The sequence below is a fragment of the Jaculus jaculus genome, chromosome 8 (genome assembly GCF_020740685.1).
Source record: "Jaculus jaculus isolate mJacJac1 chromosome 8, mJacJac1.mat.Y.cur, whole genome shotgun sequence".
Lineage (NCBI taxonomy): Eukaryota > Metazoa > Chordata > Mammalia > Rodentia > Dipodidae > Jaculus > Jaculus jaculus.
The window spans coordinates 41748455-41763338 of record NC_059109.1 but is presented as its reverse complement, the minus strand read 5'-3'; the positions used below and the strand labels follow the sequence as shown (position 1 = coordinate 41763338).

At 46.2% G+C, this 14884-nt stretch overlaps 1 protein-coding gene across 3 annotated transcripts in view; it reads left to right on the top strand.

The window, feature by feature from the left end:
- Positions 1-1161: 1161 nt before the first annotated feature.
- Positions 1162-14884, top strand: part of Rmdn3 (regulator of microtubule dynamics 3) — a 44674-nt gene continuing 30951 nt past the window's right edge. Inside the window, exons 1-3 of one of the 3 annotated variants that reach the window (XM_045157717.1) lie at positions 1162-1270; positions 1985-2049; positions 13593-13786. In XM_045157717.1, the coding sequence (XP_045013652.1) occupies positions 1994-2049; positions 13593-13786 (250 nt within the window). In that variant the 5' untranslated portion in view covers positions 1162-1270; positions 1985-1993. The other 2 variants (XM_004660788.3, XM_045157718.1) reach the window with 2 other exon arrangements.

Below are 14884 nucleotides of genomic sequence, written 5' to 3'. Positions count from 1 at the left end.
TTTTCTTTTAATTTTTATTTATTTATTTATTTATTTATTTATTTATTTATTTATTTATTTTATGTAGGGTCTCACTCTAGCCTAGGCTGACCTGGAATTCACTATGTAGTCTCAGGGTGGCCTTAAACTCAGTGATCCTCCCTACCTCTGCCTCCCAAGTGCTGGGATTGAAGGAGTGCACCACCACGCCCGGCTCAAATAAGAACTTTTGCACTGGAGAGATGGCTTAGCATTTAAGGCACTTGCCTGCAAAATCTAATGACCCAGGTTTGATTCCCCAGTATTCACATAAGCCAGATGCACAAGGTGGTGCATGCATCTGGAATTTGTTGGCAGTGGCTGGAGGTCCTGGCATTCCCATTCTCTTTCTCTCTTTCACTCTCTCTCTCTTTCTCCAATAAATAAATAAAATATTTTAGGGCTGGGGAAATGGCTTAGTGGTTAAGGTAGAGTCTCTCTCTAGCCCAGGCTGACCTGGAATTCACTGTGTAGTTTTAGGGTGGCCTTGAACTCAAGACAATCCTTTTACCTCTGCCTCCCAAGTGCTGGGATTAAAGGTATGCACCACCACACCCTGTTAAAAACTTTTTTTCTTTGAAGTAGGGTCTCACTCTAGTCCAGGCTGATCTGGAATTCACTATGTAGTCTCAGGGTGGCCGCGAACTCATGGCGATCCCTCTGCCTCCCAAGTACCGGGCCCTGCCTCAACAAAACAAAACACTTTTTAAAGTGTTAATAACCCTAGAGTTAGATTCAAGTAAGGCTTCCATCCCAAAGCCCTGAACTATATGACTCATCACTTCCCTTGGACAGGAAGCTGAAGCAGTTGTTCTGGGTGGAGGGCAGGGTAGGAGTGTGGGATGGGCACTTTTTCCCTGGCAGGCTGGCCAGTGGAGGGTGGGAAGGAGACCAAGAACAGCTCAAGGCTCAGGCTGCTGCAAAACTGGTCCGCAGATGTAGCCTGAGGTATAGAGTTCCCACTGGAACAGCCCACCGCACTGCAGACTGCAAGGCCGGCTCACATCCGCCGGATAACATCTTTAATATCCAGGGGGAAATGAATCCCCTGCTTAGGCTGCCTATCTAGCCTCCCTGTTCCCTTCCTTCTTCCTGTTGCTTATGCATCTGAGCCCTGCTGGGCACAGGGCTGGTGGAGCTGAGTCAGGGTGTGAGGGAAGCAGCCACAGACCAGAAAGCCGTGGAGGTCAGAGAACTCAGACACAAAGAGAAAAGAAGAGACACATTTTCCAAGGCGGTGGTGGGGTTGTTGGTAAGCTTTCTTAGAGGAAATGAATTTTTTGTTTTCATGAAAGTAAAATTAATAAGCTGGGCATGACAGGAGGATCAGAAGTTCAAGGTCATCCTCCATTACCTTGTGAGTCAAAGCCGCTGGACTGGAGAGATTGCTTAACCATTTAGGCGTTTGCCTGTAAAGCCAAAGAACCCAGGTTAGATTCCCCAGCAGCAGCTGGAGACCCTGGCACACCCATTCTGTCTCTCTATCTCTTTCTGTCTCTTTTCTCTCCCTCTCTCAAATACATACATACATAAAATAAACCAGGTGGGGCTGGAGAGACGGCTTAGCGGTTAAGGCATTTGCCTGCAAAGCCAAAGGATCCTGGTTCGACTCTCCAAGACCCACAGGACCCACGTAAGCACATGGGGGCATATGCATCTGGAATTTGTTTGCAGTGACTGGAGGCCCTGGTGTGCCCATTCTCTCTCTTTCTGTCTGCTTCTTCCTCTCTTTCAAATAAACAAATAAAATAAAAAAATTTAAAAAAATGAACCAGGTGTGGTGGTGCACGCCTTTAACCCCAGCATTCGGGAGGCAGAGGTATGGGGATCGCTGTGAGTTCAAGGCTACCCTGAGAGACTACATACTGATTTCCAGATCAGCCTGGACCAGAGTGAAACCCTACCTTGAAAAACTAAAAAAAAATAAATAAGATAAAAAAGTTAATTTTTTTTTTTCTTATTACAGAGGCAATATATGCTTATCACTGGAAGACGAGAACCAACGCCTATCTCACTCCCCAAACAATCATGGTAAGTCCTTTCATGTATCTCAAAAGGATCTAATGAAATTTCATCTTTGGAAAATAAGTGGGAAAGGGGGTTGGGAAAATGGCTCAGCTGTTAATGGCGTTTGCTTTCAAAGCTTCCTGGCCAGGACTCAATTCTGAAGCCACCCATATAAGTTGGACACAAAAAGTGCGCAAAGGGCCAGGTGGGTTGCGCATGCCTTTAATCCCAGCACTCAGGAGGCAGAGGTAGGAGGACTGCCACAAGTTCAAGGACACCCTGAGACTACATAGTGAATTCCAGGTTAGCCTGGACTAGAATGAGACCCTACCTTGAAAGACCAAAAAAAAAAACAAACAAACAAACAAAAAAAAAAGTAGCAAGAGGCCCGGGCATGTGTCCACACACACATGCATACACCCAGGCAAATAAATATGTTTAAAAAAAGTTTTACAGCCAGGCAAGGTGGCACATCCCTTTAATCCCAGCACTCAAGAAGCAGAGATCAGAGGATTACCATGAGTTCAAGGTCACCCTGAGACTACATAGTGAATTCCAGGTGAACCTGGCTAGAGTGAGACCCTACCTTGAAAAACCAATATATTGTTTTTGTTTTTTTTGAGGTAGAGTCTCACTCTAGTCCAGGCTGACCTGGAACTCACTATGTAGTCTCAGGGTGGCCTTGAACTCATGGCAATCCATCTTCCTCTGCCTCCAAAGTGCTGGGATTAAAAGCGTGCAGAGATTTTATTTTTATTTCTTTATTTATTAGAGACAGAGAGAGGGAAGGAGAGAGAGTGAGAATGGGCATGCCAGGGTCTCTAGCTACTGCAAACGAACTCCAGACTCATGCGCCCCTGGTGCATCTGGCTAACATGGAAATGGAGAACTGAATCGGAGTCCTTAGGCTTTGCAGGCATGCACCTTAACCACTAAGCCATCTCTTCAGCCCTGTATATATATTTTTTAGGGGCTGGAGAGATGGCTCAGAGGTTAAGTGATTGCCTATGAAGCCTAAGGACCCCAGTTTGAGGCTGGATTCCCCAGGACCCATGTAAGCCAGATGCAAAAGGGGACACATGTTTCTGGAGTTCCTTTGCAGTGGCTGGAGGCCCCGGTGTGCCCATTCTCTCTCTCTCTCTTTCTTTGTTACTCTCAAGTAAACAAAAATTGTGTATGTGTGTGTGTATATATATATATATATATATATTTTTTTTTTTTTTTTTTCTTGGTTGTTTGAGATAGGGTCTTACTCTAGCTCTCAGGCTGACCTGGAATTCACTATGTAGTCTCAGGGTGGACTTGAACTCACAGCGATCCTCCTACTTCTGCCTTCCGAGTGCTGGGATTAAAGGCATGTGCTACCACGCCCAGCTATATGTATACATATTTTTAATTTTTATTTATTTGCAAGCAGAAAAAGAGAGAGAGGCCTCCAGCCACTGAAGACAGACACCAGACACATGTGCCACTTTGTGCATCTAGCTCTATGTGGGTACTGAGAATCAAACTTGGGTCATTAGGCTCTGCAGGCAAGTGTCTTAACCACGGAACCATCTCTCCAGTCCCAAATAAAGAAAAATTTAAAAAATGACTAGGGAGTACTGAAAATTCATCAAAGTGCTAAAAAGAAGTGACTGGTAAGTACTCAACACTAAATGAGACATGTCTGCACACACCCTCCAAGGCTCAGGGAACAGTGTGAAAGAGGCGGCTAAAAGAATGTAAGAGCCAGAGGATGGGGAGGAGAGCTGTGGAAACCTGTCTTCTGGAAATGAAGTAGTCGTTTGCCTTACTGAGCTCAAAGCAGCTGTTGTTACCTGCACAGACCTGCACAATACTGGCCCCATCAACATATCATAGATGATGGAAGAAGACAACCACAACAAAAGAAGTTGGGGAAAGGACTGGGAATCGTGGAACATACCTTTAATCCCAGCACTCGGGAGGCAGAGTAGGAGTTCGAGGCCACCTTGAGACTACATAGTGAATTCCAGATCAGCCTGAGCTAGAGTGAGACCCTACCTTGAAAAACCAAAAACAAAAACGAACAAAAAGTTGGAGATATTGCTCAATGGTTAAAGGCCTAGGTCAGTTCCCCAGTACTTCAAGCAAAGATAGATGCATAAAAGTGGTACAGGCTGAGCCAGGCATGGTGGCGCACCAGGGATGGTAGCGTACACCTTTAATCCCAGCACTCTGGAGGCAGAGGTAGGAGGATCAACTTGAGTTCAGGGTCACCCAAGACTACTTGAATTCCAGGTCAGCCTAGACTAGAGTGAGTCCCTACTTTGAACCCCCCAAATAAATAAATAATAAAACCCAAATACAAAACGGAGGGGCTGGAGAGATGGCTTAGCAGTTAAAGTTGTTTGCTTGCAAAGTGGCACTAAGCCCTGGCTTGCCCATTTTTACTCTCTCTTCTTGCAAATAATAATAAAAAAAAAATAGCTGGGTATGGTGGCACAAGCCTTTAATTCCAGCACTGTGGATGCAGAAATAGGAAGATCACTTTGAGTTCCAGGCCAGCCTTGGACTACAGAGTGATTTCCTGGGTCAGATCAGCCTGGGCTAGAGTGAGACCTTGCCTCGAAAACAAAACAAAACAAAACAAAAAGAACTTGGCACATACATAAAATGGCTCTGTAAACTATAATTATTTTGCTAAAAGACTGTATGCAAGCTGTGGGCCAACTTTACAGATGTTCAGAGCGAAGCCCTTTCTTTGTACCTATTTTTTTTATTACAAATATACTAATTGGTTCTTTATATTTTCAGAGGTTATTGTATTAAATTGTCTACTGGTAGTACTTTTATGACTCTAAATACTTTGGCTTTCTCCATGTGGATTCTCACTTTAGATTTTCACCTGCACATGTGAACTGAGCGCTGAGCAGTATTTTTTATCAACATCTGAGAACTGTTACACCTTTTATTTTATCTTTTAGGAAATCCCTGTCTTTCCATTTTTTTCATGTAAATTTTGCACAGTTACTTGTTCATATGTAAATATTTTACTTTCAAAAATGAAGTTTTTAATTGCTATTGTTTTATATAGGATTGAAAGAAAATTAACTCCTTTATTAAAAACAAATTTATCTGAAAACAAAACAAAAAAAAAGGCCAGGTGGTGTGGTGGCACATGCCTATAACCCAGCAGGAATTCAGGTCACCCTTGGCTACTGTATTTGTCAGGGTTCTCTAGAGGAACAGAACTGCTAGAATGAATTATTTAAAAAGGGGATTTATTGGATAAGCTTACAGTAGTCCAATAGCAGTTGCAGGCCAGAAAGTCACCAAACCTGGTAGCTGCTCAATCCTCTGGTCCAGAAGCCTCAGCAGTCCCAACCTTGCACTGCAGATGGTGCCCGAAAGCCTGGAGGCTTTCTAAGGAGCTGCTGGGTTTCGATCCACTTGGGTCTTCAGTTGATGCTGGTCTTCAGTCTGTACTGGTCTTCAATACACGCTGGAAGGTAGCGAGCAGCTCTGGCAGCCAAGTGGAAGGGAGGAAGGAAGGAAGGAAGGAACTCTTTTTACCTAGAGCTTCCTTATATCAAGTCCCCCTCTTGAGCAGGGCTGCCCACTCTGGGGGAAGTGCTCAGCCTGGGGGAGATTTCTTTCTTTAGTTGATCCTTCCTAGAAACAACCTGTAGATTACTAAACAGATCAAGTTGACAACACCTTAACTATCACAGCTACATGGTGCATGTCTTTTATCTTAGCACTGGGGAGGCAGAGGTAGGATTGTTTGAATTGAGGCTAGCCTGAGACTACATAGTGAATTCCAGGTCATCCTGGGCTAGAGCAAAACCCTACCTTGAAAAACAAACAAACAGACAAACAAAAAAAAAAGAGCTGGAGAAATGGTTTAGTGGTTAAAGCACTTGCCTGCAAAGCTAAAGGACCCAAGTTCAATTCCTTCCCCAGGACCCACATAAGCCAGATGCACAAGGTGGCACATGTGTCTGAAGTTTGTTTGCAGAAAGTGGAGACCCTGTCACACCCATTCTTCCTCCATATATGTCTGTCTCTTTCTCTTTCTCAAATAAGTAAGAATTAAAAATTAAATAAAAAAATAAAGACATAAGGCTGTGCGTGGTGGTGTATGCCTTTAATCCCAGCATTGGGGAGGCAGAGGTAAGAGGATCACCATGAGTTTGAGGCCACCCACCCTGAGACTACATAGTGAATTCCAGGTCGGCCTGAGCTTAAATGAAACCCTACCTCGAAAAACTAAAAATAGGGCTGGAGAGATGGCTGAGCGATTAAGCACTTGCCTATGAAGCCTAAGGACCCCGGTTTGAGGCTCAATTCTCCAGGTCCCATTTTAGCCAGATGCACAAGTGGGTGCACGCATCTGGAGTTCATTTGCAGTGGCTGGAGGCCCTGGTGCACCCATTCTCTCTCTCTCTACCTGCCTCTTTCTGTGTCTGTTACTTTCAAATTAGTAAATAAAAATAAACAAAAAATGGGCTGGAGAGATGGCTTAGCGGTTAAGCCTAAAGACCCTGGTTCGAGGCTCGATTCCCCAGGACCCACGTTATCCAGATGCTCAAGGGGGCTCATGAGTCTGGAGTTCGTTTGCAGTGGCTGGAGGCCCTGGCACGCCCATTCTCTCTCTCTCTCTCTTTGCCTCTTTCTCTCTGTGTCTATCACTTTCAAATAAATAAAAATAAACAAAAAATATTTAAAAAAAGAAAAGAAAAACTAAAAATAACAAATAAGCAGAGAGAGAATGGGCACATCAGGGCCTCCAGCCCTGCAAATGAAATCCAGATGCATGCACCACCCTGTTCATCTGGCTTATGTGGGTTCTGGGGGAATCGAACCTGGGTCCTTTGGCTTTGCAGGAAAGTCCCCTGTGGTGGTTTGATTCAGGTATTCCCCCAAAATTTAGGTGTTCTGAATGCTAGGTTCCCAGCTGATGGAGATTTGAGAATTAAAGCCTCCTAGAGGCAGTGTATTGTTGGGGGCGAGGTTATGGGTATTTGGCACACTCTCCTGTTGCTGTTGTCCATCTTCTGTTGGCCAGGGGATGATGTCCACCCTCTGCTCATGCCATTGTTTCCCCTGTCATCACAGAACTTCCCCTTGAGTCTGTAAGCCAAAATAAACCCTTTTTTCATTCATATATATATATATATATATATATATATATATATATATACAATTATTTATTTGAAAGGGGGAGAGAGAGACAGAGAATGGGTGTGCCAGGGCCTCCAGCCACTGTAAACAAACTCCAGATGCATGTGCCCCCTTGTGCATCTGACTTATGTGGGTCCTGGAGAGTCGAACCGGGATCCTCTGGCTTTGCAGACAAGTACCACTAAGACGTCTCTCCAGACCCTATTTATTTATTATTTTATTGACAACTTCCATAATTGTAAACAATATCCCATGGTAATTCCCTCCCTCACCCCACTTTCCCCTTTGAAAGTGCACTGTCCATCATATCCCCCCGCAATCAGTCTCTTATTTTTTTTTCCCCGAAGTTGCTCTTGGTTGGGTGATTTTTGCCAGCACTATGAACCTGACTGCAACACTCCCAACTGTTAAGCCATCTCTCCAGCTTGAAGTTGTATTCTTTAAACTATGTTGAAAGCTAGGCATGGTGCCTCAGTCCTTTAATCCCAGCACTTGGGAGGCAGAGGTAGGAAGATTGCCATGAGTTCGAGGCCACCCTGAGACTCCATAGTGAATTCCAAGTCAGCCTGGGCTAGAGCGAGACCCTACCTCGAAAAACAAAACAAAACAAAACAAAAAAAGAACCAACCTTGAAACATCAAAAAATAATTTAAAAAAAAATACTACCTTGAGTACCCCAGTGCTTTTAATCGACTTCACTGTATTTAGAGACAGAATTTGCTACAGGTGTGAGCCACCATGTTCAGCTTTTTTTTTTTTTTTTTTTTTCCGAGGTAGGGTCTCGCTCTAGCCCAGGCTGACCTGGAAATCACTATGTAGTCTTAGGGTGGCCTTGAACTCTTGGCGATCTGCCTACCTCTGCCTCCTGAGGGCTGGGATTAAAGGTATGCACCACCATGCCCGTCCTAGCTTCTTTTATCTCTGTGATAGGGTCTCTCTTATCACATTGTATCCCATAAATATTACTATGTGCACTTTTTTCAAGTTTGAATTATTTTATTTAAGTGCATAAATGTAATTCATCCATTTTTTGGATGAAGAATTGAAGAAGCAAAACAGTTACTGATGGAAAGATAGGAAAACAGATACCCACCACAGAAGATCATACAGGCCATCTGGGGATCAAGATAGCATCCTGTGAAAAGCCAACTAGCAGGTCATTACGCTGTCACATGAAACAGTTGAAATTGTCCTATTGACCTTGGGTCCCTCTTAATAACCACCTGGGGTATATTTAAGAAAAAGGATCAAGAACCTCCCAGAGACAAACAGGTGAACCCAAGACCTCTAAAACATACACACGTCACACCAGGCGAACCTTCCAGCACTTGCCCATTGTTTCCTGGGTTACTCAACATGAGGTGATAGAACTTCTGCTCCTCAGGTGTCTGAACGAGGCACTGTGCAAGCATCACATATGTAGGACAACTGTCTTCGTTAACAAGGAGTTTTTGTAATTCTTTGGATCAATCAGCTCTCTAGCCAAACACTCATAGAATCAAAATAGGACAATGATCAGGGAGCAAGATTACAGTTCATTGCCAGTCACTGCCCTCTGCTCACAGTAGACCATTATGTCACTTACCAACCACACCCCACATTTCATTAGGATGCAGCAGAGTAGTCTCTATTTAAAGTACCTCACAGCACAATGTTAGGAAAATCAGCCAAATCAAAATGCTTCGTAGAAAAAGTGCTCACTAGCAAAACACACTTGAAAATAGTGAACTGGGGCTGGATAGAAGGCTTAGCCATTAAGGCATTTGCCTGTGGAGTCTAAGGACCCAAGTTTGATTCCCCAGTTCCGAAGTAAGCCAGATGGACAAGGGGACACATGCGTCTGGAGTTCATTTGCAGTGGCTAGAGGCCCTGGCATGCACACTTTCTCTCTATCTGCCTCGTTCTCTCTCTCATATAAATAAATACATTAAATAAATATATTTTTAAAATAGGGAAGTTAGCTGGACGTGGTGGCACAGACCTTTAATCCCAGCACTTGGGAGGCAGAGGTAGGAGGATCGCTGTGAGTTCAAGGCCAGCCTGAGACTACATAGTGAATTCCAGGTCAGCCTGGGCCAGAGTGAGACCCTACCTTGAAAAAACAAACAAAACAACAACAGCAACAACAAAAAGTGAACTGGGCATAAAGCAGACTAGAATTAGCACTAGATCTCCAGTTTTGGACTCTTCTTTTCTTTACTTTTCTCCTCTCCTCTCCTCTTATGTTATCCCTTCTCTTCCCCTCTCCTCTCCTCTTCTTTCTTTCTTTTTTGTTTTTTCAAGGTAGGGTCTCACTCTAGCCCAGGCTGATCTAGAATTCACTATGTAGTCTCAGGGTGGCCTTGAATTCACAGTGATCCCCCGACCAATGCTGGGATTAAAGGCGTGCACCACTAAGCCCAGCAAGATTGGACTCTCTTTCTCTAGCAAGTCATTTAAATAGAAGGAGTAATGCTCTTGGCTGTAGAACAAATGCATTTCCTTCTTTCAGAGAACAGAGTTTAAATTCCTACAGGAGGGGCTGGAGAGATGGCTTAGCGGTTAAGGAGTTTGCCTGCAAAGCCAAAGACCTAGGTTCGATTCCCAGTACCTATATAAGCCAGATGCACAAAGGGGCGTACGCATCTGGAGTTTGTTTGCAGTGGCTATAGAGGCCCCGGCGCACCCATTCTCTTTCTGTTTCCTCTCTGTCTCTGCTTGCAAATAAATAAAATTTAAAAATTAAAAAAAAAAAACCTCCTGCAGCATCGTGCACACTAACACACCCATCTATAAACTGTGTCTCCTCCTTGCTGAATGAGCTAAGGAAGTTTTAGTATTTTTATGTTTTCAAAATATTTTATTTATTTATTTAACAGAGAAAGAGGGAGAGATGGAGAGAAAATGGGTGTGTCAGGGCCTCTAGCCACTACAAACAAACTCCAGACACATGTGCCCCTTGAGCATCTGGCTTACGTGGGTCCTGGGGAATCGAACCAGAGTCCTTTGGCTTTGCAGTCAAGCACTTTAACTAGTAAACCATCCCTGCAGCCCCAGTTTTAGTATTTTTTAAATAATCTTGAAAAATTTATAGGTTAGATTTTTTTTTTTAAGTTGCAACATAGAGTCTGATAGGATGAATTGGGGAGGGGTGTTAGAATAAGAGAACTTTATGTGGTTTAACCCACTGGCTTCAAAGGAGTTGGTTCGGTTTCTCACATGATACTCCCTTTCCCACAGGAAAGGCACAACCATTAGGGCCACCAACCTGTCACCCACAGCCTTCGCAGTGACCACAGCCTCTAGAATGTGCGCTTCGTGTGTGTGTGTGTACAGGATAACCTTAGGTGTTGTTCAGGCAGCAGTCTACCATTTTTCAGACAGGGTCTTACTGGCCTAGAGCTCAACAGTGAGCCCAAGAATCTGCCTGTGTGCTTCCCTGTCACTGGGATTATTAGTATGCCACTCCACACCTGGCTTTTTTTGTTTCTGTTTTTTTTTTTTATTTAATTTAAAAAATTATTTATTTATTTGAGAGCAACAGCCAGAGAGAGAAAGAGGCAGAGAGAGAGAGAGAGAATGGGCGAGCCAGGGCCTCCAGCCACTGCAAACGAACTCCAGATGCGTGCGCCCCCTTGTGCATCTGGCTAACGTGGGTCCTGGGGAATCAAGCCTCGAACCAGGGTCCTCAGGCTTCACAGGCAAGCACTTAACTGCTGAGCCATCCCTCCAGCCCTGTTTTTTTTTTTTTTTTTTAGGTAGGGTTTCACTCTAGTCCAGGCTGACCTGGAATTCACTATATAGTCTCAGAGTGGTTTTGAACTCACAGTGCTGGCACACCTGGCTTTGTTATTTATTTATTTATTCGAGAGTGACAAAGAGGCAGATAGAGAGAGAGAGAGAGAGAATGGGCGCGCCAGGGCCTCCAGCCACTGCAAACGGATTCCAGATGCGTATGCCCCCTTGTGCATCTGGCTAACGTGGGTCCTAGGGAGTTGAGCCTCAAACCCAGGTCCTTAGGCTTCACAGGCAAGCACTTAACCGCTAAGCCATCTGTCCAGCCCACGCCTGGCTTTTTTTAAGTAAGTGCTGGGCATCCAACTCAGGTCCTCATACTTGTAAGGGAAAAACTTTACTTTGTTATATTTCCAGCTCCTTACAGGCCAATTTTTAAAAATTCCTAATTTAGGAAGGGGGGAACAAGAGAGGGCATTGAGGGTAGGAAATGAGCAAAATATAATTGTATACATGTATAAAAATGTCACAGCCCATTATTTTGGCTGGTTGTGGTGGTGCACACTGGTATATGTTAACTTAAAGTGAATTCCTGGCTGGTGAAATGGCTAGTGATTAAGGCGCTTGCCTGTGAAGTCTGAAGACTCAAATTCAATTCTCCAGGACCAATGTTAGCCAGATGCACAAGATGGCACATGTGTCTGGAGTTTGTTTCTAGTGGCTAGAGGCCTTGGTGTGCCCATTCTCTCTATCTGCCTTTTTCTCTCTCTCTTAAATAAATAAAGTGAATTCGTAATTTATATGTCTAAATGTTTTGTCTACTGACAGTAGAAATAACTAGGCCAGTATTCCAAAAATTCTTGCCTAGACTCTATACTTACCTTTGGCTTATGAGCAACTTTACATAGAAAACCTTTAAACTACATTTGGAGCCAGGCATGGTGGCACACATTGTAACCCCAACACTTAGGAGGCTGAGGCATAAGGATGGAAAGGGGGAGGTCAGAACCTGGTCTGACAAGGATGACCTGTAATTCCAGCTACTGGGAGAGGGAGGCATTGAGGCAGGATATAGGTCAAAACCTGCCTGGGTTACTGAGTGGATTTCAAGGCCAGCCAGGGCAATTTAGTGAGATCCTATCTCAAAATAAGAAGTACAAGGAGGAAGCCATGGCACACGCCTTTAATCCCGGCACTTGGGAGGCAGAGGTAAGTGGACTGCTGTGAGTTCCAGGCCACCCTGAGACCACACAGTGAATTCCACATCAGCCTGGGCTAGAGCGAGACCCTACCTTGAAAAACAAAAACACTAACAAAGTACAAGGAGTGCTGGAGAGATGGCTTAGCCGTTAAGTACAAGGAGGTTGAGGTAGGAGGATCACTGTGAATTTCAGGTCAGCCTGGGCTATAAAGTTGAGTTCTAGGTCAGCCTGGGCTAGAATAAAAAGTTCATATTGAGCCTAGGATCGAACTTGGGTTGTTAGGCTTTGCAGGCAAGTGCCTGAACTGCTGAGCTATCTCTCCAGCCTGTTTGTTTTGTTTTTTTTGAGACAGGATCTCACTAGTAGGCCAAGGCCAGGCAGGCCTCGAACTCACCGTGCTTACACGTGCCGGAAGAATAGGCGTGCACTATTATGCCTGGTTTGGTGTCTTGTCAGTTGATGGGTCCTGAGGGCGCAGGGACCTCGTGTGGATAATCGGCGCCTCAGTGTTCTAAGCTCATCTGGCGATGCTGCTGTCTAGGGCTTAGTAAGTGCTTTGAGTAGAGAACCCACAAGCTACTGAATTGAGCGACAATGATAAGAAGCCCCAGGCAGTGTTAGGGAAAGGTGAGCAGTGAGTGGAGTTTTCCAGGCCGAAGAGAAGGTGGGAGGGAAGGTAGGACTCGTCGAGCATATCCCCGAGCAGCAAGTAAGCCGGTGTGAATGGAGGATGGAAGCCCGACTGTCCCGACAGCGACGTGGGTGCAATCTCCTGCCCAAGCGCGCTCCGGACTTTCCCACTCCAAGGCTCGGGAGGCCCACAGTGGGGTGGCTGTTCCCGCCTCTCATCAGCACCGTGGCCCCGCCCCTCCACGCGGTGGCCTCGCCCCTCCGCATCGTGGCCACGCCCCTCCGTGCGGCGGCCTCGCCCCCTCGCCCCCTCCGCACCGTGGCCCCGCCCCCATTCCACACCTTGGCCCCGCCCCTCGTTCCGCACCGTGACCCCGCCCCTGAGGGACGTTAGTCGCAGGTGGCGCCCGGTGAGGTCATCTCCACGCGCCCCCCGTGCTGTGCTGGGAGCTGGTGACGCCCCTTAACTGACGTCACGTTCATTGACATGTGAGGCCGTGGTGGCTGCTGCTGCTGCTGCTGCTGCCATGGTGGCTGGCGGCCGGGTAAGGGACTGAGCTGTCTCGTGCCAGGCTCCAGGGGCGCGGGGGAGGCAGACGTCTGCTGCCAGGGCAGTGAGCGAGTCTTGTCGGCAGCGCGGTGAGCCGGTGGGGGTGAAGGTTCCCCAGCCTGACGGCGCGGTCAGGGTCCGGGTCAGGGGTGTGTTCGTGGGTGAGCTGCCTCCCTGCAGGGCGAGGGGGAACCCTACGGGCCTGACGTGGGTGCAGACAGTCGCGAGCTCAGGTTCGGCCTTGGGGCAGGTGGGCCCGGCTCACGAGTCTCCTTCCCTCCCCTCCCCGCCCGTGCCCCGGGGCCGACCTGTCGCCGCTGCAGGTGCAGGATGTCTAGACTGGGGACCCTGGGCGGCGTCCACGCCGGGCTGGGACTGTTGCTGGGCACTGCCGCCGGCCTTGGATTCCTGTGCATCCTTTACAACCAGCGATGGAAACGGTCCCAGCGTCAGAGCCGGAGCCAGAGCCTGCCCAACTCCCTGGACTATGCGCAGACTTCGGAGGCTGGACGTCAGGGTAGGAGCCCGAGAGCGAGGTCACTACTGACTAGGCCTGGGGTTCGGGCGGCCTTTGGCAGAGCAAGTGGGGCGAGACCATCGGAAAAGATGGCTGAGGGGTTCAATTCTTTGGGAAATTTACTGAAAAGGAGAGCTGCCTTCACTTTCTCTTTCCCCCAGAGTTCCAGGAAATTTTTACTGCGAAAACACTTTAGCTTTCACTTGTAGTTCTGGTCATAGTTATAGACGTGCGTATTGAAGGCGCCTGCATATGTTGGGTGAGAGGGGTGTAATATAAGTAGAGGGAGAATCTGAGAAAAGGAGAAAGGAATAGCTAATCTTGTAGGAATTAAGCCGCTTGCGGCTTCATCTATCAAGTTACATATTTGAATTTGAAGGAAAGTTGGAGAGTTTATGAAAGGTGTTTTTTTTTTTTTTGTCGTTCTTCTGAGTAAAGATTAATATTGTGTAAGTTTTCCAAAGTTGTCACAGAGTAAATGACAAGGTTGGGTCTGGTCATCTGGTCCGGTGTCCTTTCCACAGCATGGGCTTCATAGCAATTGCCTTCTCATTGCTGGGAAAAAAACACCTCAATTGATGGAAGGAAAGGGTTTATTTCTGTTTACAGTTTCAAGGGGAACTTTCATCATAAAGTGTAGCAGAGTTGACAGCAGGATGTCACATCTTGTCACCTCAGCTGGGAGGAGGCAGCAAGAGTGAGTACTGGCAAGGGGACCTTGGGATATAACACCCCAAGGCTTACTTCAAGCAACACACGTCCTCCAGCAAGGTTCAACCTCCCAGAGGCTCTACAGCCTTTCCAAATTGCTGCCAGCTAGGGGTCCAAGTATGAAGCTTAATCAGAAACACATGACACTCCACACTCAAGCCACCACAGGCTAAGAGCACACTGATGTGACTGCAGCTGAATGTGGCTAGATGTCAGCAGTCACAGATGAAATGAGTGGGGCCGTTCAGTTTTGTAAAACCTTCAGGTTAACTTGTTTAAGCAAAGCATCAAGGGATGCTTTAAGTCACTTCCCCTACTTTTGTGTAGTGGAGAATGTGTGCTCATTTCATGTTAACTGGAAATGCTTTATCTCTGGCTATCAGATGG